Source organism: Chlorocebus sabaeus, chromosome 17 (genome assembly GCF_047675955.1).
Source record: "Chlorocebus sabaeus isolate Y175 chromosome 17, mChlSab1.0.hap1, whole genome shotgun sequence".
Taxonomy (NCBI): Eukaryota; Metazoa; Chordata; class Mammalia; order Primates; family Cercopithecidae; genus Chlorocebus; species Chlorocebus sabaeus.
Genome location: NC_132920.1, coordinates 2,884,827 through 2,908,899, shown reverse-complemented (window position 1 = coordinate 2,908,899; position 24,073 = coordinate 2,884,827). Strand labels below are relative to the sequence as shown.

Sequence of the window (24,073 nt, the reverse complement as noted above, 5' to 3'; positions counted from 1 at the left end):
GCGTGGAGGAGGGGAGCTATGTGGCCAAAACACTGAGGCACTGAGGAGCACGAGGGAGCCACCCCTTCCTGGCATTTCTCCTGGGGCTGTCTGTCCTTCCCCAGCCTCTTGAGCCTACAGTCCCAATCAAGAGCCAGGCCGGTTTCTGCAAGTCCAGGAGCAGAAGAGAAACCAGTGAAGATTTCACCACTACATATCAGGCCAACGATGGCTGCTCGGTGATGGCGCTGCTCTGCTGCAAACACACGATTGCAACACTGAGAAACTGCCACCAAGAAAAACCCCAAATCCACTGATCCCACAAAGAGGGAAGAAAAAGGAAGGCTTCATGCTGAAGAAGAAGAAATACAAATGTGTATGTGCCGGTTTGCCTCTCGACATTACCGTGGAGGCATTCACACGCCTGTCCATTTGGTATCCTCACGAGCGATCCCCAGACAGAGGAACCAAAGGTCAAGTTTTACAAAGATAACCAAGGACATCTTAAAGGAGACGGGCTTTGGGATCGTTGGAAGAGGGAGGCTGTGGATCTTGCATTCATGCGTTTGGATGAAGATGGGACATTAGAAACTGCACGTTGTAGGTTGAGGTGGCCAAGTTTCAATGGAATGGGAAATACGAGGCTTCAGGAAGGAAATACACGAACCACAGGAAGGCTCTGTCTCTACAGCAGAAGCGGCCACGCCGCGGGCCATCCAAACGCCATGACATGAGTGAGTTGTCCTCATCGAACACATTTCATCCTGTAAATTTTGAGGATGGCCAGAGAAGACCTTCAAGGACAGTCAAGTTTGGACCAACGCGGAGGCTCATGCTCTTTGACAGACACCTGGCTGGTAAACCTGTGTCATGGGGGCACGCAGGAGCAGCTGCTCACTGTATTCAAACCTTTGATGGAAGGTGCTTTGAATGATATGGTTGAGCAGACTCCAAGGCTGAGAGGACGGGCGGCTTCCTTCAGTGTCCCTGAGGCCAACACACTCAGTGCTTCGATTCCACAGAGGGGGACTTTGGGTGGTGCTGGGGGCGTTGAGGAAGAAAGGACCCTGGGCACAGGCAGCAGTGCTGTCCTCAGTAGTGATGACAAGGAGGAAGAGAAGGGAAAAGAGGAGGATATGATGACACAGATGATATTTAATCCCTTAAACTTGCTTTTAGGGAAGTTCCTCCATCTGCATGTGCCTGTCAGGGTAATTAGTAGTAGTGTTACGTGAACACATGCACAGTGGTACAATGCCATCAGACTAAATTTTTAAAAAGTTTTAAATTTTCATCGTAACTGGCAATTAATGATTTTTAAATTATATTTATTTATTTATTTGTTTGTTTTTTGAGACAGGTCTCATTCTGTCACCCAAGGCTGGAGTGCAGTGGTGTGATCTCAGCTCACTGCAACCTCTGCCTCCCAGGCTTGAGCAATTCTCTCACCTCGGCCTCCAAAGAACCTGGGACTGTAGGTGTGCGCCACCACACCTGGCTGTTTTTTGTTTTTTTTGTTTTTTGTAGGGTTGGGGTTTTGCCATGTTGCCCAGGCTGGCCTCAAACTCCTGAACTCAAGCAATCTGCCCATCTTGGCCTCCAAAAGTGCTGGGATTACAGGTGAGAGCCATCACGCCTGGCTATTTTTAAAAAGAGTCTTGCTCTGTCATCCAGGCTGGAGTGCAGTGACACAGTCATGGTTCACTGCAGCCTTGAACTTCTGGGCTCACGTGACCCTCTTGCTTCAGCCTCCTGAATAGCTGGAATTACAGGTGCATGCCACCATGCCTAGCTAATGTGTAGTTTAAAATTTTTTGTAGAGATGGGGTCTCACTATGTTGCCCAAGCTAGTCTTGAACTCCTGGCCTCAAGCAATTGTCCTATCTCAGCCTCCCAAATTGCTGGGATTATAGGCATAACTCACGGTGCCCAGCCATTAATTTTTTTTTTTTTTTTGATGGAGTCTCTGTTGCCCAGGCTGGAGTGCAGTGACGCCAATCTCGGCTCACTACAAGCTCTGCCTCCCAGGTTCACGCCATTCTCCTGCCTCAGCCTCCTGAGTAGCTGGGACTACAGGTGCCCGCCACCACGCCTGGCTAAATTTTTGTATTTTTAGTAGAAATGGGGTATCACCATGTTAGCCAGGAGGGTCTTGATCTTCTGACCTCGTGATCTGCCCACCTCGGCCTCCCAAAGTGCTGGGATTACAGGCGTGAGCCACCGCGCCCAGCTAAGCCAATGATTTTAAAATACTTTAAATAAATAAATTTTGTAATATTTCACTTAAAAAAAGAGACACATTCTGAGAAATGTATCATTAGGTGATTTCATAATTAGTTGATTTCATTGTCAAGCAAACATCACAGAATGCACTTACACAAACCTAGATGGTACAGCCCACTACACACCCAGGCTTTATGGTAGAGCCTATTGCTCGTGGCTGTAAACCCATAGAGATGTTACTGTACTGAATACTGTAGGCAACCGTAACATAGTGATAGGTATTTGTGTATCTAAACATAGAAAAGCTACAGTAAAATTACAGTATTAGTCCAGGTGTAGGTGGCTCATGCCTGTAATCTCAGCACTTGGGGAAGCTGAGGTGGGTAGACTGCTTGAGACCAGGAGTTCAAGACCAGCCTGGGTGACAAAATGAGATCCTGTCTCTACAAAGAATTAAAATAATTAGCCAGGTGTGGTGGCATGTGCCTGTAGTCCTAGTTACTAGGGAGGCTGAGGCAGGAGGATCACTTGAGCCCAGTGAGCTATGATCATGCCACTGCACCCAGCTGGGGCAACAGAGTGAGACCTCATCTATAAAAATAATAAAATAAATCTTAAATAAATGTTAATAAATAAAATATGGCATCATAATCTTAGGGGACCACTATCACACGTGCAGTCCATCGCTGATCAAAACGTCATGCAACGCATAACTACATGTGTTAATTGGCTGTTCAATTAAAACTTCATAGTCATAATGTAAATCTAAAAAACAAGAAGAAGAAGAAAATTAAGAAACAGGCCCAAACACGGCAATAAAACAATAGCTATGAATAGATTAAACTTTTCTGTGAAAAAATAAAAACTCTCAAGTTCAGTCATAAAATAAAAAAACTAGCAAATCCAGCTCTATGCTCAGAGAATTACCAGAAAAGAAAATTACATGAAGCTTGAATATAGGGAGATGGAAAGATATTAGACAAATATTAAAGAAAATCTGGGTCAGGTGTGGTGGCTCACACCTGTAATCCCAGCATTTTGGGAGGCCCAGGTGGGAGGATGACTTGAGGCAAGGGGTTTGAGACCAGCCTGGGTAACACAGTGAAACTCTTATCTCTTTAAAAAAGAAAGAAAAGAAAAGAAAGGAAAGAAAATCTCAGTGCCTGATGGTCAGAATAGAATTCAACATAAGCTCATTATTAAAATATTTGATCTGGCTGTATAAAATTCGGAAGACACTCATTCATGTACTTCATTAAATATTTCTAGTTTGCTAAAATTAGAATTACCCTTCAGCAATCCCATTACTGGGTATCTACCAAAAGGAAAAAAAAAATCATTCTACATAACGATGCCTGCCCTTTCTGTTCATCACAGCATTGTTTACAGTAGCAAAGACATGGAATCAACCCAGGTGCCCATCAACAGTGGACTGGATAAAGAAAGTGTGGTACACAGACACCATGGAATACTAGGCAGCCATAAAAAACCACGAAATCCTGTCCTTTGCAGTAACGTGGGTGCAGCTGGAGGCCATTATCCTAAGCAAATTAACACAGAAACAAAACCAGATTCCCCACGTTCTAACGTGTAAGTGGGAACTAAACATTGGGTACACAGGGGATCAATAGACACTGGGAATCCAAAAGCGGGAAGGGAGGAAAGGAAGTGTTGAAAAACTATCTATTGGGAACTATGCTCATTATTTGGGTGATGAGATCAATAGAAGCCCAAACCCCAGCGCCACACAATATTCCCCTGAAACAGTACCGCCCATGTACTCCTTAAAGCTAAAATTAAAGACAAACAAACAAACAAACAAACAAAACAGAAAGAAAAAAGTATCTCCAGGTAGCTATGTTGTAATTTTATTTCATGACAGCACCGTCTTCTCTTTGCCTGCACCTGGGTCTCCTAGTGTGCTGCTTGCGTGATGCCCACATGCCACAGTTATTGCCCAAAGTACCAGGGGGCCGTGCAGGGGATGGGCTCCTCCTTCCAGATGGTCTGCAGCCTCTGGGACCACGCAGCCACCATCTCCTTTCTTTCTTCTTCGGATGCAATTTCAGGAGCAAAATTGATCTGAGGGGCAAGGACTTTAAATCCACAGAAGTGTAATGTGCCGTGCTAAAGCCACAGGGGAGGAAAAGAACTCATTAGAAACTACACCTGTTACATACCATTCAGTTGAATGATGTAAGGGGGGAAATGGTGTGAAACAAACCTGCAAAAAATCATGAAACAACCTTAATGTTACAAGGCAAGTGAAAGCTAAACTTCCCTATGGCTTTAGGATGCAAGCCTTGCATAGGAGCAGTGAAGAAGCTGGGGCAGCTGGAGTTTCCAAGTTCTATTTTTATAACTGCAATTAACCTACAATCCTTGCAACTGATTCAGACACCAAACATGATAGTTTTGCTTGATTGGGCAAATTATGGTACATTCACACTATAGATTATTCCAGAATGAGGTTATTCTAGCTATAATGTGTACCATGGAAGTTTGTTCAAGATATCTGTTAAATGCAAACAACAAATTTTAAGCAGTATTTACAATATACCATAAGAGCAGTAAACGTAATAAACCTATAATAAAAATTATGTATGTGAGTAAATATATAGGCCTTAAGAAAATAAATCAAATGATTTAAAGTGATTCTTTCTGAGGTGGGGGGATTAAAGGGACTTTCTCTTTTTATATTTCATATCGTCTCTTTTTTTTTTTTTGTCATAAAATGTACTTCTGCAAACTGAAAAAAAAGTAAAGATTTTTTTTTTAAAGCAAGAAGAATTTGAACTTGGCTAATGACACGTAAGAGACCGGTTGGCCTGTGAAGAAGCAAGGTCAGGCTTGTAAATTATTATTTCCTTCAGTAGACTGTAAGTAATTGGAACCACATACTTTCTCCTTTCAAAGAGGATCACTTTTTTTCCTAAAAATATCACACTCAACCCTCTGCATTACGTCCTTTAAAACCCACACCCTCACCTAGGCCTGCCCTGTCAGGTGAGCAGTGAGAGGCCCACACACCACCGTTTCCATTTTTTTTCCCTCAGGCAACGTGATTGTATTTATTTATTTATTTTATGACTCAGCATATGAGAGTTTCCATTTTTTCATAGAAAAGTTTAATCTATTCATAGCTATTGTTTTATTGCCATGTTTGGGCCTGTTTCTTAATTTTCTTCTTTGTCTTGTTTTTTGAATTGACTATGAAGTTTTAATTGAACAGCCAATTAACACATGTAGTTATGCATCGCATGATGTTTTGATCAGTGATGGACTGCATGTACGATAGTGGTCCCCTAAGATTATAATGCCATATTTTATTTATTAACATTTATTTAAGATTTATTTTGGCCAGGCGTGGTGGCTCACGCCTGTAATCCCAGCACGTTGGGAGGCCGAGACGGGCGGATTACGAGGTCCGGAGATCGAGACCAGCCTGGCTAACATGGTGAAACCCCATCTCTACTAAAAAAATACAAAAAATTAGCCGGGCGAGGTGGCGGGCGCCTGTAGTCCCAGCTACTCTGGAGGCTGAGGCAGGAGAATGGTGTAGACCCAGGAGGCAGAGCTTGCAGTGAGCTGAGATCCGGCCACTGCACTCCAGCCTGGGCAACAGAGCAAGACTCCGTCTCAAAAAAAAAAAAAAAAGATTTATTTTATTATTTTTATAGATGAGGTCTCACTCTGTTGCCCCAGCTGGGTGCAGTGGCATGATCGTAGCTCACTGGGCTCAAGTGATCCTCCTGCCTCTGCCTCTCTAGTAACTGGTACTACAGGCACATGCCACCATGCCTAGGAGGTGGGTGCAGACTGGCTCCATAGGCCCCTTGCCCGTATGGGGGTTGGCAATGCCAGCAGAGGCCAGCATGCGGCCATCAGAATGTAGGGCCTGGGGTGCCACTTGCCAGGGTCCAAGGGCAGTGCTGCTCTCACCAAGCACTGGCAGAGCATGTGGACAGCTTCACCCGCACGGATCACAACACACGCAGGGCCACCCGGGGGCTTCTCTGCTGACCAAGAGCAGACATCAGGCTAAGCAGGTTTGGCTTAGCTTCTGCCCAAACTATATCAAAAGCTATCATTAGGGCACATTTTCCCTATCGGTCAAGCTTTTCAAATCTGTCAAGTAAAACATTTAAAAGGGTCAAAATGTTATAATTTTCTGTATCCAGGGGAGTCCAAATGGTGTGGGGCATCACACTTCCATCTCATCTCATCTCACCCCTCGGGGAGCTGAGGGCATGTATGTGTGTACGTGTGTGTGTGTGTATAGATGTGTGCATCTGTGTCTGTGTGTGCGTGTGCCAACTAGCAAGGGATCCACTTGCAGCTGGTCTACCTGGAGTGGCCACAGGAAGTATCGAAAATCCCCACTGACTCCTGTCTTCGTGTACATCTCGGCTGTGCCTCCTGTGGTTACGGAAAGGAGCGCTAGTTTACCCTGCAAGGGAGAAAGCAGATGCATTTGTGTGGATTCCAGAAGAGGAAGGAAATGTTACCGAGCCTCCAGCACACGGGCTTAGCACAGCCAGCAGGGAATATGTGTGTGGTCACCCTCCAGGGATGGACAAATGCAACACTCCCATCCATAGGTGACAGTGACATCCCAACAGGAGGAGGAGACAATCCAAGTGAATGGACCAAGCCAACACAGAAGCTCTAACATGCCCAGGTTGCTGGTGGAAACCAGGTTTCCAGGACGCCATGTGTGATGGATACAGCCGAGGCACTGGCCATAGGACAAGGTTCCCAGCACACAGGGCCGCTCAGTAAGTGGTAGCACCATTCGTGGTCCAAGACACATCTTGGTTACTCCGTATGTTTCCCTTACATGCATTTATTTTCTGAAGCTTTTAGAATTTAAAAATCATTCCTTTTTTTTTTTTTTTTGAGATGGAGTCTCACTCTGTCGCCCAGGCTGGAGTGCAATGATGTGATCTCGGCTCACTGCAAGCTCCACCTCCCAGGTTCAAGCCACTCTCCTGCCTTGGCCTCCCAAGTAGCTGGGACTATAGGCACCTACCACCATGCCTGGCTAATTTTTGTATTTTTAGTAGAGACAGGGTTCCATGTTGGCCAGGCTGGTCTCGAACTCCTGGCCTCAAGTGATCCACCCTCCTTGGCCTTTCAAATTGCTGGGATTACAGGCGTGAGCCACTGCACTGGGCCTTAAAAATCATTCTTTTAGTAAGAATTCGTAGCTACCACGTGTTGCACATCTACCAGGTTCCAAGCTCTCCTCACCCTGCCATGTGGGTGTCACAGGATCTTGGTCTCACAGCAGGTACATGACGCTCAGGGGAGTGAACTGTGCCAGGCCAGGGCTGGACTCTGCACCAAGAAGGAGATACTCCCTCTGGAGCCAGGGCTGACCGCTGGGTTGCCCACATAAGGTTGCCCAGGTCCCCCGTCACCTGACAACTGGCCCACTCCCTTGTTTGCCATGTGTGCGGTATGCTGTGGATGTGTCTGCAGCCCCACTAGACAAAAATCGCCACGACTTCAGACATGACGCCGTGCCCACTGTGTGCAGCACATGGTGCTTTGTACATAGTGGGAGCTCAACGAATATTTGCTAAGAAAAGAAAGCAATTTAGAAATATAACTTGATAGAAGATGCATCCCTCCGTCCCCTCACTCCAACTATCCACAGTGATCCTTTTCCAAGAGCCATACCTGGAGCAAACCGGAATCGTAGAATCCTGGGATGTCGAAGGCAAAGCCCCGGCACAGCACCCTATCCATCCAGCCCTTCAGGATGGCCGGCACGCTGAACCAGTACAGCGGGAACTGTGGGCAACACCACCAAAGAGAAACTGAGGCTGCGGCTCACCTCAGGTTTCCTAGTTTAGTCTATCTGGTGATTTGGAATGAAGCCCACAGCCCTCCTCTTCCTTGGCAGCTAGGCAGGTGAGGGTAACTCATGTGGTCAGCTCTGAAAGGTGCAGTGGGGACGTGAGACGGGAACGGGATGACAGTGGTCCTTGTTGCTGTTACAGGTAGCTCTGCATCCCCCAGTGATGACAGCCCCTGATGCTGGCCCCGGACAGGCAGGGAGGGGATGAGGAGCTCTGCATGACGCTGGCATTGGAGCAGCAGTCTCTGACTAAGCCAATCGAAAGGAAGGGTGGGGAAAAGCATGCCCTTTCCCCTGCTTGGGGCGTGTTGTTAGCATCTGGGAGTCGGACTGAGTTAGGTGCTAGCGGCTATGGATTTTGACACCAACTAAAGTCATATGTTTGTATTCCATAGACCAGCAGTAAGATCTCCCTATCCCATAGATGCCCTAACATTACATCCAGTGTTACCGCCTGGAAAGGGAAATAAACATAGGCAATCATCTGTTATCAAAGGTGGAAGTCAATGTCTCGTGTGCTTTCAATAGAAAACAAACTCACGACTTGGCATTGAAACCCAGGCTCCACAACCTGCTGCTGTGTGACATTGGCAAGTTACTTGACCTCCTTGTGCCTCCTTTTTCCTGATTCATCAAATAGGGCTACTAATAGTACACAGCTCACAGCATCCTGGTGAGGATTTGAGGACACACCACAGTGCCCAAAACAGAATCAATGCTCAGTGAGTGGTGGGCTCTGATATTAGTGGTGTAGTAGTGACGAATGACATTTTTATTAATGTTGAATAAAAAATAACTTATAATGCAGACCCTCTGGACAAAGTATCAGAAAAAAAGAGAAGGTAGGGAAATGGAGTGAAATGAAGTGAAATAAAACAAAGGCCATTATAGAAAGGCCAGGTCTTAGCCTACCCAACCACTGGGTTATGGGAGGGGAGTGGGAGCGAGGAGGAGAAGCGGGCTCCATGTGGCCGGCTGACCCGAGGGGGACAGGAGAAGCAGAGCAGAGAGCTCAGTGTGGTTCTGCTGGGACCACGTGCCCCAGGATACAGGCCCATCGTACTGGCATGTTGTTAAAAGTATAGATGGTAAACTGTATGGTCACCCAGGCCTGAGGACTATGAGTCCACCCACCTGTAATTAGGACGAAGGACATCCTGCACTTTGGCCAGATTAGCAGCTCATGGTCACTGAGTAAAGAAAGGGCTGGTGTCAGGAAAAGGTGCACAGAGGCAAGCCTGGGTAGGGTTCCCGCACATGCAGGTTGCTTTTCTGAGGGCTTGGGAACCTCCTCATTCTGGACACGTAGTTTTGTCTGGAAAGTGGTCACATGCCCCTTATCCCCTGCCTTGCACTCACATGGTGGGCTCATGAGAACAGTGCTCTCGTTCTCCCACCCATTCCCCGTCCTCAAGCAGGGCTGGAAAACAGACACGATCTGAACCAGTCAGATCCCATGCTTGGAAATTCTGGATCTAGGGGATCCAGTCCCTGGCATGCAGTGAGAGAGAACAGAGCCAAGAGGCAGAAAAGAGCAGATGGAAATCCAAGGATGAGAGCAGCTACAGCTCTGCCCGTGGGATCCAGGAGGCCCAAGTGACCAGAGCCCTTATAATAGATGCCCCTTTCTTTCTAGTTGGACAGGAATTTCTGTCAACCCAACCATACCCTCAAAGCTCATGTGTGTACTCTGCTGCCAGGCTTCCACAGTCACAGCCATGCCTGCACATCTTCCTTGCAGGGCGGGAAGTGGCCTGATGAGTGAGCACTCCTGGAGGCCATTTGGTGGGGCCAGTTCACTCTGCAGTGGCATCACCTCCTTCTGAACAAACACAGGAAGGTGGCTGGGTTGGGGGCAAAGCAACCACTGAGAGGATAGAAAGCAGAGATGTTCCTCTTAATGATCAGGATATTTAAGTCAGGCTATTTAAGGAGATGCATTTGGCCTGATTTACCCTGATAAACATTTGTGCAGAGAAATGTGGTTCTCAAGCAGCCCCAGAATGTTTCAGGGCAGGAACTGGAAGACAAGGGAAGCAATAAGACTGGCAGGTTTCAGATGATTCTTGGACCACTGGGCTAATGGAAAGATCCTTCATTCCTCTTTACATGAGAGTCAGGATTTGGAGCGAGTGATATTGGCTACATGGATATCTTTACCCCATTAGGTAAAGTGTTAAAAGTAGTGTTACAACTAGGTAAAGTGTTTAAAGTAGTGTTGTAACTAGGTGAAGTGTTGTAACTAGGTGTTGTAACTAGGTTATATTTACTCAGTAAGTGTGCAACGGTGCTAAAAGCATTGATGCCACTTCTAGAAGCAGCACAAAACTCAATATTCAGAAAGAGTTTGTACATAAGATGAATCTGATTCAATATATTAATTGGAGGAAAACAAACCTGAAATATCACTAGGTCAGCCTCCCGAACCTTTTTCTGCTCATCAGTGATGTCGCTAGCCAGAGACCTTTGCTTGTAGGCTTCGTAGGTTTCCACTCCATAATTGAAAACCTCAGGATTAGAAAGAGTAGCTGTGGGGGAAGAGGCCAAACATTCTCACTCCTAGGTGGGCATCCACAGCCCTTCCCAACCATCCCAGTAGCACTGTGTATACTGGACTCCTCAGAGCAAGTCAAAGACTTGCTGCAACCTGATCAGAAGCTGCACCGCGGGTCCAAGCTAGGGAAAGAGAAGCAGTCTGGGAGGGCCACTGACTGAGCTCTTCCTACCTAGCAGATGCCGTGCTCTACACACATCACCTTTCTTCACAACAACTGGTGAATCTGGTGTATTTCTCAATTTACCAGAGAGCAAACTGAGACCTAAGAGAGGCTGGATGTCCTGTTCAATGCCAAGCAGGTCTAAAAAAATAAACTCTACACTTTAATTTCATGCTCACCTCCACATTTTTTAGTATTTGTGTCTCAATTTACATATTTCATATTGTGTATCTCTTAACTCTTAACAAGTCACCGTAGTGATTATTGTTTTTGATAGATTTGTCTGTTAGACTTAATACTAGTAATGAGTGGATTAGACACAACCTAATAGTATTAGAGTGTTCTGTGTACTTACTTACTTTTACCAGTGGGTTTTACATCTTCAAATGTTTTCTTTTTGCACATTAGTGTTTTTCTTTCATATTGAATTCCCTTTAGCATTTCTTATAAGGTGGGTCTGGTGGTGGTGAATTTTCTCAGCTTTTCTTTGTTTGGGAAAGACTTTCTCTCTCTTTCAGAGTTGAAGGCTAGATTTTCTGGGTATAGTATTCTTGGTTGACAGTTGTGTTCTTTCAGCACTTTGAAAATGTCCCACTCCCTCCTGGCCTGTATGTTTTCTGTTGAGAAGTCTGTTGCCAGATGAACTGGAGCTCCTTTATATGTTATTTGCTTTTAGGATCCTCTTTTTGTTCTTGACCTTTGAGAGTTTAATAATTATATGCCTTGGGGTAGTCCTATTTGAGTCAAATCTGTTTATTCTATGACCAGGATATTTGTCTCTTTCTCAAGTTTTGAAAAATTTTCTGTTATTACTTCTTTGGATAAGCTTGCTATGCCTTGCTCTTGCTCAGCTCCCTCTTAGGCACCAATCATTCTTAGATTTGGTCTTTTGAGGTAATTTTCTATATTTTATATGAAATCTCCATACATTTTTCTTTTTTCTCCTCTGTGTATTTTCAAATGGCCTGTCTTTGAGCTCACTGATTTTTTCTTCTGCTTCATCCATTCTGCTGTTGAGAGCCTCTAACGAATTTTTCAGCAAATGTATTTCTAGTTCCAAGATTTCTGTTTGATTTTTTAAAAAATTATTTCAATCTTTTTGTTAAATTTAGCTGATACATTTCTGAATTGCTTTTCTCTGTCATCTTGAAGATTACTGAATTTCCTTAAAAGTGCTATTTTGAATTCTTGGTCAGAGAGCCCAAACAGTGCCATCTCGTTAGATTCAGTCACTGGTTCCTTGCTTTGTCTATGTGGAGAGGTTATGGCTGCCTGTTTACTATTATTTCTTGTGGATGACATCTATTTATTTCAGTCTTCTATGTCTGACTTGTTTTCATTTTTATTACATATATTTGCTTAGAAAGTCTTTGCAATTTTCTTATTACATTTCTTTTTTTTTTTTTTTTTTCCTCTACTAAGTCACTGCCTCCTTTTCGGCACTAGATGGTGGTTCATGCCCGGGTTTGCCTCAGCTCTAGTAACTGTTCTGAGTAATGCCAGTCCTGAATATGAGAGGTTCCAAAGGGGATAGCATGGTAGTGTGGGAAGGCTGGCTAGCAGTTCATGCCCAGGAAACTTGCTGAATGTACCTCCACAGTGTGGTGCTGCTGAACAGCCACTCTGGTTTGGCATCTCCTTTGGCTAATTTACAGATCAGAGTTTCCAGGGCTGGGGATGATACTCCCATCTCCCTCCTTTGTCTCTGGCTGTTGTCAGGAATATTTCTTCCTTTAGGCACTCCTGATGTTTCCTGTGGGTTGAGGCAGGAACAGGTCTCCTTCCTGCCTGCTTCTGGGAATCCCAGAAAATTGGGAAGCTGATTGTCCACCTGGATCTCTTTTTCCAGTGTAGAACCTCTGATGTGGGAGGAAATTTCCCACACAGTTGGTGCTGGGTAGTTTGTGAGGAGGGGTGTTGTGGATATGATAGTCCAATCTCTTACTGTCTGCTTGCAGTTTTTTCACTTATGTGGTCTTGGGAACTACTTCATCCTCATATTTGACTTCTGGGATATTGCTGGTGATCATCTCAGTGCTATCTACTTGTTTTTGGAAAGTGAAGCTAGCTTGCTTCTATAATGTCATTTTGCAGCTGGAAGTCAACATAAAGTAAAAAACATAAAGATGGTTTTTACAAATAGAGCATTTATCCCATGACTCACCAGTGATATCTTTCCTTGTGGCCCTCGGCTCAAAGTTCATGGCGTATAAATCAGACACTGTGACTGTGCAGCCCTGCCTGCTCAGTTCATCTACAGCCACATTCTTCAAGGATCCGTTGAAAGACCTGGGCTCCTCGTGCGCATAGACAATGAGTACTTTCTTACCTAAATCAGGATAAGAAACAGTTCCTCTTGAAGAACAACCTCTCTCTGTTAAATTCAGTGAAGACTAAGATGAAAATTGAACATTTAGGTGCATCATAGTAATTGAAGCCAAGAAATAGCAAAGTGTCTTTTCTTTCTCTCTCTCTCTCTCTTTTTTTTTTTTTTTTTTTTTTGAGACAGTCTCGCTCTATCACCCAGGCTGGAAATGCAGTGGCATGATCTCAGCTCATTGCAACCTCCGCCTCCCAGGTTCAAGCGATTCTCATGCCTCAGTCTCCTGGGTAGCTGGGACTACAGGTGTGTGCCACTACGCCCAGCTAATTTTTTGTATTTTTAGTGGAGATGGAGTTTTGTGATGTTGGCCAGGCTGGTCTTGAACTCCTGGCCTCAAGTGATCCACCCGCCTTGGCCTCCCAAAGTGCTGGGATTACAGGCATGAGCCACCGCACTTGGCCAGAAATACTAAACTTTCTTTTCTTTTCTTTCTTTCTTTCTTTTTTTTTTTTGAAACAGAGTTTCGCTCTTGTTGCCCAGGCTGGAGTGCAATGGCATGATCTCAGCTCACTGCAATCTCTGCCTCCCAGGTTCAAGCAATTCTCCTACCTCAGCCTACCGAGTAGCTGGGATTACAGGCATGCACCACCAAGCCTGGGTAATTTTTTGTATTTTTAGTAGAGACAGTTTCTCCATGTTGGTCAGGCTGGTCTCGAACTCCCAACCTCAGGTAATCTGCCCGCCTCGGCCTCCCAAAGTGCTGGGATTACAGGCATGAGCCCCCGCACCTGGCCCCAGAAATACCAAACTTTCTAATAGGTGGCAGTTTTAAAGTAATGGGCATTTAAAAAATCCAGTTATTCATAGCTCAACATCACTTGAGATTACCAATCTACAAAAATACAACGGGTCAAATTATATCTCCTCAAAAATACCACCACTAAATCTTTTAAAAGACCAACTTAATTTGATTGTGCTCTATAAGAAGGTTTAGACCAGCTCCCTAACATCAAAATAAAGAACAGCTGGAATTAATCTTCCATGCTAACCCACATTTACACATATCAGCTACAGGCACCTTTCAGTGTGGCACGGTTCTGTGTCCATCTCCCCCGGTCCATCAAAATCTGACACTTAAACAAAACATGAGGAATCAGACCCGCTGGTCTCGCGGGAAGGCAGGGCCACATGGAGCCCATCTTTCATGGTGATGCTGATAACAAAGAGGACTCTAGGAAGAGAATCAGGCCTTCCCAGCACTGGCTGTATCGTTCACACCAATACTGCTTCTGGAGCAGTATTTTCCTCATTGGAAAGAGTCTCCAGGATTATATACCAACTTCCTCTGGGAGGCAGCCTGGTGATTTGCTTAATTAAATTTACCCTGGTAACCTTTAAGAGGATGTTAAACTCTTGATTTAAAGTTTTCATAATGAGATTTAAGGAGAAAATACACATATCAGTTTGAAGCAACAGGTTTCAGGGCATTGGGCTGACCACAAAGGTTGAATTCTGTAAGTCAGATTAATGGCTAACATTTTAATTTGACTTTCTCAGACTCTTATTTCAATAAAGGAACTATACTTAGGGGCTTCACAGGAGAATAGATGCAAATGAAATACCTACACCAGTGGTTCTCAACTGGGGGCAGTGTTGTGCCTGCCAGGGGACATTTCTCAGTGCCTGGAGACATTTTGGCTTGTCACAGTTAGTGGGGAGGGGTGCTATTGGCATCTGGTGGGCAGAGGCCAGGGATGGTGCTAAACATGGTGCACAGGATAACCCCCCAAAACACAGGATTATCTGGCCCAAAATGTCAGTAGTGCCAAGGTCGAAAATCCTAATCTACACTATAATGTATAGTATAAGGTGAATCTGTGTGTTCTAACATGAAAGGCTCTCCATGTTACATCGTTAGGTGAAATAAAAAAGTTGCAAGATTGCGTGTTCGTGTATATGCGCATGATAAGCAGTTGCAAAAGTAAAGATAGAATCCTATTGAATTTTTACCCAAGGTGCCTCCTGGGGTTCATTCACTTGAGCCCCTGCTATGGCCCAGGGATAATTACAGGGCCTAGAGGCACAGCAAAGACAGGATAGGCAGGGCCCCACTTTTGAGGAGCTTACATTCTGAAGGGAGTCGAAAGGAACAATAAAACAAGAGAGAAAATAGAAAACAAAATAATTCCAGATAGTTTATACACTTCCATGTGGCTTGGATTTTTTAAGACAATGTATTCAATTTCTGATTAAGAGTCTAACTCCTGCGCCGGGCGTGGTGGCTCACGCCTGTAATCCCAGCACTTTGGGAGGCCGAGGCGGGCAGATCACGAGGTCAGGAGATAGAGACCATCCTGGCTAACACAGTGAAACTCCGTCTCTATAAAAATACAAAAAAATTAGCCGGGGGCAGTGGCGGGCGCCTGTAGTCCCAGCTACTCGGGAGGCTGAGGCAGGAGAATGGCGTGAACCCGGGAGGCGGAGCTTGCAGTGAGCCGAGATTGTACCACTGCACTCCAGCCTGGGCGACAGAGCGAGACTCCGTCAAAAAAGAGTCTAACTCTTACCTGGCATATCAGTGTGGGAGGGTCACTTGAGCTCAGGAGTTTGAGACCAGCCTGGGCAATACAACTAAATCCCGTCTCAGAAAAAACCAAAAAAGGTCTTACTCCACAACAGTGAATCATTACCTGCCATGGCGTAAGAAGATGGATTCTTTCCCTCTGATTTGGTGGGTGGCTGGGGCTTTCAGGTACAGTCTCTCTTCCGCGAGCCCAGCAGTCTGAAAGACAAAACGAATCCAGGGGAGGTGGGGAGAGCACAGGTGAGGTCGGCTGTACCACTTCCGGCGTCACTGCTGCTTCCTGACAGACATGCAAACACATCAGAGAAAGACCTCTCAAGAGAGGCCAGGAATCTTCTGGAGATTTAGGACTCAGAGGACAAGCCATGCAGGATGTCAGAACCCACTTTTTTTCTTTTTTGAGGACTCAGAAACTTCCATCCAGACAGTCATACAGCAAAGGAACTAGGAAATGAGCCACGTTAGGAAGCAGGAGTTGAGCTCCTTGGCCTTCCTGTCTTCCCCAGTTTTCCCCTTCAGATGGAGCAGAACAATGGGGGATCAGCGAACCGCCACACGGGCGGCCTGCACTCCTCAGCTGGTGCCAGACACTGGTGGGTCAGCAGTGGCAATTGTTGGCCTTTCCCCTCACTTGAAAATAACGGGAGTTGGCTTAGACCCAGGCTCTAACCAGAAGTCTCAGAGATTCTCCAGGGATGCAGCCGAGGCCGGAGGAGACCCCCACGTCCGACAGACTTGGTGCAATTTCCAGCTCTGCCCGTTGTAGCTGTGGGCCCTGCAGCACATCCCTCCACCCCTCTGTGCCTCAACCTCCTCATCAACAAAGTCACAGCATGGCCCAGAAGAGTGAGGGAGAGACAGTTGCAACGTGCGGTGGCTGGCACACAATGGGGCTACGGAAAAATGTGAGTTCTCCCCAGGGGGACCTTTGGCCTCGCCCCCTCCTGGCCATCTCTGAAATTCTGGCTTCCTTCTGGGAGAGACAAGGAGCCTCCAACAAACCCACTCTCCCGACCAGAAAAAACAGCTCAGATAAAACTTAACAACCAAAAACAAACAACTCAATGCAAAAATGGGCAGAGGGCTTGCATAGACCTTTCTCCAAAGAAGATGTATGAGTGGCCAGTAAGCCATGAAAATATGCTTAGCATCACTAATCATTAGGGAAATGCAAATCAAAACCACAATGAGATCCCATCTCACACCTGTTCGAAAGGCTACTACTACCAAAAAACCAGAAAATAGCACGTGTGGGTGAGGAGGCAGAGAAATTGGAACCCTGTGCACCGCTGGGGAAAGTTCGAGTGCTGCAGCTGCTGTGGAGGTGCTGTGACTCCAAAAATTACAATTAGAAAGTTAGAATTAACATGTGACTCAGCAATTCCATTTGTTACTCTGAACCCAAAACACTGAAAACAGGGTCTTGAAAACCACTTGCCTACCCATGTTCAAAGCAGCATTTTCCAACAGCTAAAACATGGCAGCAACCCGAGTGTCTATCAGGACATGAATGAAAACAGCCAGAAAACTCTACCCTTAAAAGTGGTTAAAATGAGGTCAGGCACCGTGACTCACACCTGTAATCCCAGCACTTTGGGAGGCCGAGGCAGGTGGATTACCTGAGGTCAGGAGTTCGAGACCAGCCTGGCCGACATGGCAAAACCCTGTCTCTACCAAAAATACAAAAATTAGCTGGGCGTGTTGGTGTGCACCTGCGATCCCAGCTACTCAGGAAGCTGAGACAGAGCGAGACTCTATCAAAAAAAAAAAAAAAAAAAAAAAAAAAAAAGTGGTTAAAATGGTAAATTTTATGTGAGATGTTCTTTACCACAGTAGGAAAAAATGGGATAAAAAAAGAAACAATGCAGAGAGTGTGACTAGGGCTTAGTGTGAGGACACGCATCCCGCGTGTTGTGTCCAAACGACAATGTGAACCTATCAGTGTGTCTTCACAGCAAAACAAAAAGCACAGAGACACACAGAAGTGGTGCTTGTCCACACCAGGACTAGAATCTTGAGCAGGGCCTGAATGAGTATCTTCCAGGGCCTGCTCTCTACCTCCAGCTATCTAGGAGTGCAGGCATAGGGCTGGGGTCTGCAAAATACTGCAAGAAGTGAGGTGGGTGCAGAGGAGTGGGCTCCCCGCAGGCCAGGTGCCCTGTGGACATAAAGGAAAAGAAGTTACATCATTGTGGCTGAAGCTGAGTTGGGGGCAGGCATAGGACTTAACAGAGTGGGGCACTGCCACCCCCTAAGGAGTCAGACAGCTCTGATCACTCCAAATACCCAAAGTTGAGTTCAAACCCTTCCCCGTTTTCTTGACTTCACTGGACAGCTCGGAACCTGCATCTTTGGTGACTCAATATCCCCACTCTGGTTCCCTAAGGACAGACTCTGAATTGATTCCAGGAATCCATGCATCCAGGGAAACACTACACTTCCTAGGCTGCCTTGCAGTTGAGATGGCCAGTGAGGTGTCAGCAGAAGTGACAGGCAGGGCTTCCGGGAAATACCCTCAAGAAGCTAACTCAGTTGGGGCTGGGAGGTGTGGAGCTAGTTCCCTCCGGCTTTGTCCCTGGCTCTCTTCCCAGCTGGACTGTGGGTCATCCTGGGGATGGAGGCTATGCACCAAGGGCAGGGAGCAGAAATATCAAAGGAACCAGGATTCCTGAGGCTCTCTTGGGGCTGCAAGATGGTGGTGGTTTGTCAACTGCAGATATTTGTGTTCATGTATTTTCCACGCAGGAACATCTACAATGGCACTGAGTCTGTAGGGAGGGCTATGGCCTGTCAGTCTGAAACTGCATAAGGGCTCCGGGCACAGGCTTTGTGTCCAAGCACCTTGGTGTGTTTAAGGCAATCACAGCACCGGGGAATGTGGGAGAGGTCACATTCACCCATTCAAAGTGCAGGGAGGTTCCTATTCTGACACCAGCAACATTTACAGGGGTGAACCTAAAGCCGGGCAGTGAGGACGGAAAGGAAAAAGAAGTTTATGAATACAGGTGGTATTGTTTGAACCGGTCAGTTGCACTGTAAATCACAATAAAACATCACTAAAACAGAAGAGTTGGCCGCCCTGAGGATGAGGCCTTTGGGTCTCTAGGCATTTGCCAGCTCTCCTAGCCTAGGGGCAGGCGCACCTGCACAGCCCTCTGCTTTCCCTAGAATTACCAGCAGCAAGCATATGTCAGGGAGAGACGTAGTTGTCTTAGCACTGAGGCTGAAACCCTGGATGTTCTTGGGAGGGCAATGATTGTGAAGAATAAGCTACTTTCTAGTCCCTCGAGGTCACTCCTTAAAGCCTCCTGATGCGGCAAGTTTACAGGATCCACGCTCCCCGAGCCAGCAGTGACACCCACGCTTGGCAGTGAGAAGTAGGGGTGTAACTTACAGTGTGAGCCAAAACGGTAGGTCAGGAAACGGATTATCTTAAAGGAAAATGAGAGGAGAGTGAATGACCTCATCATTAGCTGGGAGGCTTAGGAGTGCCCTGGTAGACAGTCACTGCCTGGAGGTGACTTTGTAGAAAGCAAACTTTGGCTGTCACAGTGCATAGGGAGGCCTGGGAAAACCCAGGGAAGCAGAAGTCCGGTCGGTGAGGCCGAGGAGGAGGGGCTTTCTGCTGACCCCATGGGCGTGGCTTGACCAGGCAGCTCAGGGGTTGGCCACCTTCTCAGGTTGCTCTCAATCTATCCGAAACCTGGAGAGAAGGCGGCTGCCCCTGGTGCACACGGTGGAGGGACCCTGAGGCCAGCAGGGAGCAGGTCTAAGGTGAGACAGGTGCTCTCAGGTTAAAAACAGGGGAAGAATCTGAAGGACAATTGCGGACAGGCCCCCAGGAGGAAAGGTCAAGGTGGAGGCGAAACTGAGATTGGAAGGTGAGTATGGAGCCCGGAGTCACGGAAGTTCCAGAGTGGGTGATGGTTTCTGAGAAGCTCCAGGCTCTTCACGAGTTCTGTGAAAGCCTCTGGAGTTGACTCCGTTACTAGCAGTGAGTGGGACAATTCCTAACCCACACACACGTTCGTTCAGTTGGACCCCTCCTGGCAGAAGGGCTCACCTCTGGGCAGGTGCTGGGGCCACAAGACAGATAAGAAGGGAACTTTGTACTTTTTGGGCAGAGGGCAGGGGTGGGCAAGAAACAATAAACAAGCCAGCAAAGAAAGTGCCACAGAATTACCAGAACTATGGTACCTAATAGAGATAAGCAAATAAAGTACTCTAATGGACCAAACAGCAGGGGAATGTTTGCTATTTTAGATAAGTGGTCCAGGAAGGTGTCTCAGAGCAGGGACCAGTGACCTGGAACCAGCCACGCAAAGATCTATAAACAAAAGTCCAGGTAGATGGGATAGTAAGTTAGGGCCTGAGATGGGTGCTGGTTTCAGGTTCAGGAAACAGCAAAAAAGTCTGAGCTAGGCTCAGTGGCCTATGCCTGTAATCCCAGCACTTTGGGAGGCTGAGGCAGGGGATCACTTGAGCCTAGGCATTTGAGACCAGCCTGGGCAACATAGTGAGATCCCATCTCTACTAAAGATTTTAAAAAATTAGCCAGGTGTGGTGGCACATGCCTGTAGTCCCAGCTGCTCAGGGGGCTGAGGTTAGAGGATTGCTGCACTCCAGCCTGGGTGACAGAGTGAGACTCTGTTTCAAGAAAAAAGAGAAAGTAAAAGAAAAAAAAAGAAAGCCTGTTTGGCTGAACTATGGTTAAAAAAAAAAAAAAAAGAGTTGGGTGGTGGTAGATGCAGTCAGGGAGGTGGAGGGAGGTGGGAGGGGTCTGACCCCTCCTAGGGTAGGGTGAGATTTTATTCTAAGCCTGACAGAAAGCCCTTGGAGCCTCTTAAGCTAGAGAGTAATATGGAATGATGGCCAGTTGCGGTGGCTCACACCTGTAATCCCAGCATTTTGAGGGGCCAACATGGGGCGATCACCTGAGGTCAGGAGTTTGAAACCAGCCTGGTCAATGTGGCAAAACCCCATCTCTACTAAAAAATACAAAAATTAGCCAGGTATGGTGGCACGTACCTGTAGTCCCAGCTACTTGGGAGGCTGAGCCAGGAGAATTGCTTGAATCTGGGAGGTGGAGGTTGCAGTGAACCAAGATTCTGCCATTGCACTCCAGCCTGGGCAACAGAGCAAGACTCTGTCTCAAAAAAGAAAAAAAAAGGAGTGATGAGAAATGATTTACCTTTGTAAATGTTGCCGGTGTTTCTGCAGCCTGGGGGAACACCTTATCCTGATTCCCAAAGTGATTGCCTGAAGACATGTTATTTGTATGAAATGCTTCATTTTCACTCTTCTAGACAGTGCATCCATTCTTCAGTGTCCCCAGCTCACCACACCCTATTGTATTCCTTGGCCCAGTTTACATGTTTACATTATATGCCTGGTGGCATGTGAATCTGTGACTTCTGTCTCCATCCCCCTAGTGGTTAAGAATAAGAATCTGAGGTCCAAGAGCTGAGTGACTCAGCTCTATTTGAGTGACTCAGCTCTATTTTCTATACTATTTGAATTAGTAGAGAAAGACTCCAACCCAGGCTCTTGACTTGCAGTGCGTCACTGTTCACTTCACCCCAGGCACTTCCCTTGGCACCCCATCCACAGCAGTGACAGTTCTCTCCCTTGTTATAAACTATGCACCTACCCAGGCCTACAGGAGAAAAGAGCCATGTGCTTATTAAACTGTACATACCAGGTCAAATGGGCTCTGATATTTTTGATGTGTACGTTATTTGATTTTAATCAGCATGCAGAAGTTATTTTGTAATGTTTTCACTTTATTTCCTGGGCCTCTTTCCATGTGGACAAGCCCCCTGTTGGGCATTCTAACAGACAACACTTCACAGTGTATTCAGTGTGTATTCATGCTGCAGCGAAACCATTGCCTGCATACCCTTGTGTGCCCATCTTCCTATTTCTGGGACCTTAGGTTATTTCCATTTTTTTCCCAGCCCTATAAACAGCACAGCTAGAAGTGTTTATTATCTAATACATATTCCTTTTCATGTATTTCTTTGGCTGAGATCTTTGGAGATTAAAGGTTAAACTGACTTATTTTTTCACAGATTAAAGGTTAAAGAAGCTGATTTTTGGCCGGGCATAATGGTTCATGCCTGTAATCCCAGCACTTTGGGAGGTGGAGGCAGGCGGATCACCTGAGGTCAGGAGTTTGAGACCTGCCTGGCGAACATGGTGAAACCCCATTTCTACTAAAAATACAAAAAATTAACCGAGCGTGGTGGCGAGCACCTGTAATCCCAGCTACTCGGGAGGGTGACGTAGGAGAATAGCTTGAACCTGGGAAGCGGAGGTTGCAGTGAGCTGAGATTGCGCCATTGCACTCCAGCTTGGGCAACAAGAGCGAAACTCCGTCTCATAAAAAAAAAAAAAAAAGAAAAAGAAAAAGAAAGAAAAATGAGTTCAAGACCCGCCTGGCCAACATGGGGAAACCCCTGCCTCTACTAAAAATACAAAAATTAGCTGGGCATGGTGACGGGCTCCTGTAATCCCAGCTACTCGGGAGGCCGAGGTGGGAGAATCACTTGAACCCGGAAAGCAGAGGTTGCAGTGAGTGGAGATTGCCCCACTGCACTCCAGCCTGGGCAACAGATTGAGAACCTTCTCAGAAAAAAAAAAAAAAAGAAAGAAAAACAGGGCCGGGCGCAGTGGCTCACACCTGTAATCCCAGCACTTTGGGAGGCCGAGGCGGGCAAATCACGAGGTCAGGAGTTTGAGACCAGCCTGACCAACATGAAACCCGACTCTGCTAAAAATACAAAAAATAAGCCAGGCGTGGTAGCGCGTGCCTGTAATCCCAGCTACTCAGGAGGCTGAGACGGAAGAAATGCTTGAACCCGGGAGGCGGAGGTTGTAATGAACCGAAATCGTGCCACTGCACTCCAGCCTGGGCGACAGAGCGAGACTCCATCTCAAAAAAAAAAAAAAAAAGTTTATTTTTTTTTTTTCAGAGAGATTATAGGTTAGAGAAGCTGATTTTTTTTTCCAGACTGCCACAATATCCTTGACAAAGGCAGCGCAAACCAGTGATTCAGCCGCACCTTCAGGGCAGCGCTGGGCAACGCACGGGCCTAAACCCCGGTACCCCCTTTACAGACTGACCTCGGGCCCGCTGATTCCTACTTGTAATGTGACTATGATACCAGCACCTGCTCCACAGGGTTGACGGCAGATTCAACCAGACGATTCGACACCGGGGCCCTGCGTGCGGGCGCGTTCAGTTAGAGCCAAGTACGATCCTATGTTCAGAATGGTTCCTGGCCTGGGCGCGATGACCCACAGGGCCGTATGTCCGGCCAGGTGAAATCCCAGGGAGCGTTCTGGCCCTCCAGTCCGGAAACTGTCCCTCCCAAGTCCCCCAGTCCCCGACCGGGGATCACTCACCCTCCGACCAGCGCACGCCCCAGTAGGAGCCTCAGGGCTGGGACCCGCGTCTCCCCAAGGACCGCTCTCGGAGTTGCCCCAGGTTCCGGCCGCACAGGGCCGGGCACTCGCAGACGCCTGGCGGGCGGGAGCGCTGCGACTGCGCCCTCGGGGACCAGGGACAGGCGCCAACCCAAGCAGCCCAGAACCCGCCCCGAGACGCGAGACTGCAGGCGTCTTTCCGCAGCACGCCTGCTACACTGAGGCCCCGCCCACACCCCGCCCCACAACCCCGCCCCGGCGCCCCGCCCACACCCCGCCCCCACAACCCCGCCCCGGCGCCCCGCCCACACCCCGCCCCCATAGCACCGCCCACACCCCGCCCCAGAGCCCCGCCCATACCCCGCCCCGGCGGTGCGGCGCCTTGCTCCACGCCAGTCCACGCCCAGGCCCCGCCTCCACGCCGGCGTCCCGCCCCATCCACACCTCGCCCCGGCCCCTAAGCTCTGTCCACTCGCCGCCCCTGAGGTCCGCGCGGGGCCTTGCCCCGCGATCCGGGACTGGGGAGGACCCTGCTGGCTTCCAGGGAGGTGGAAACTGGATTGATAGAAATCCAGCGCGGGGACGCTGTGCCGAGAAGAGGGACGCCCCTGCCCTGCGCCTCCCGCTCCGCATCCCTGGCAGGTATCCCGGTTACAGAATGAGGGTCCGTGGTGCAAAAGAAAGAACGAGCCACTGATACACTCATCAGCTTGCTCGGATCTCCCAGGGAGTTAGGCTGGTGAGAGAAACCAGTCCCAAAGGTCACTCACCGACGGCGCCGCTGGTGTACTGGTATTATGCAAGATGCTCCCCCAAAGGTCACGGACGGATGGTTCATTTCTCCAAAAAACAGAGGAGAGAAATGCAGGACTTATTAGCGGTGCCCAGGAGTTGGGGAGGCGGGTGCGTGTGGCTATAAAAACGCAACCCAGGGGTTGCCTGTGAAGGAAATC

At 47.4% G+C, this 24,073-nt stretch overlaps 1 protein-coding gene, 1 long non-coding RNA gene and 1 pseudogene across 8 annotated transcripts in view; 2 read left to right on the top strand and 1 right to left on the bottom strand.

Moving 5' to 3' along the window:
- Positions 1 to 207: 207 nt before the first annotated feature.
- LOC103222392 (17S U2 SnRNP complex component HTATSF1-like) lies at positions 208 to 1,435 on the top strand (annotated as a pseudogene).
- A 2,613-nt stretch (positions 1,436 to 4,048) lies between these two features.
- Positions 4,049 to 23,913, bottom strand: NQO2 (N-ribosyldihydronicotinamide:quinone dehydrogenase 2). 7 transcript variants are annotated; one of them, XM_073005617.1, is made up of 8 exons: positions 23,891 to 23,913; positions 20,721 to 20,838; positions 15,799 to 15,890; positions 12,950 to 13,114; positions 10,466 to 10,596; positions 7,888 to 8,001; positions 6,551 to 6,652; positions 4,049 to 4,329 (listed from the first exon to the last, which is right to left on the bottom strand). In XM_073005617.1, the coding sequence occupies exons 3-8, from the start codon at positions 15,803 to 15,805 to the stop codon at positions 4,153 to 4,155; spliced, it is 696 nt and encodes a 231-aa protein (XP_072861718.1). In that variant the 5' UTR covers positions 15,806 to 15,890; positions 20,721 to 20,838; positions 23,891 to 23,913; the 3' UTR covers positions 4,049 to 4,152. The 7 variants fall into 7 exon arrangements, 6 of the variants coding, with proteins under 6 accessions (XP_072861718.1, XP_072861717.1, XP_072861719.1 ...); XM_073005616.1 differs by lacking the exon at positions 23,891 to 23,913 and adding an exon at positions 23,100 to 23,317; XM_073005618.1 differs by lacking the exon at positions 23,891 to 23,913 and adding an exon at positions 23,100 to 23,317 and having other exon boundaries at positions 20,721 to 20,818.
- LOC140708814 (uncharacterized) overlaps positions 23,577 to 24,073 on the top strand; it is an 11,195-nt gene continuing 10,698 nt past the window's right edge. Inside the window, exon 1 of the long non-coding RNA XR_012089016.1 lies at positions 23,577 to 23,762. This is a non-coding gene — a long non-coding RNA (uncharacterized lncRNA). The remainder of the gene's footprint in view (positions 23,763 to 24,073) is intronic.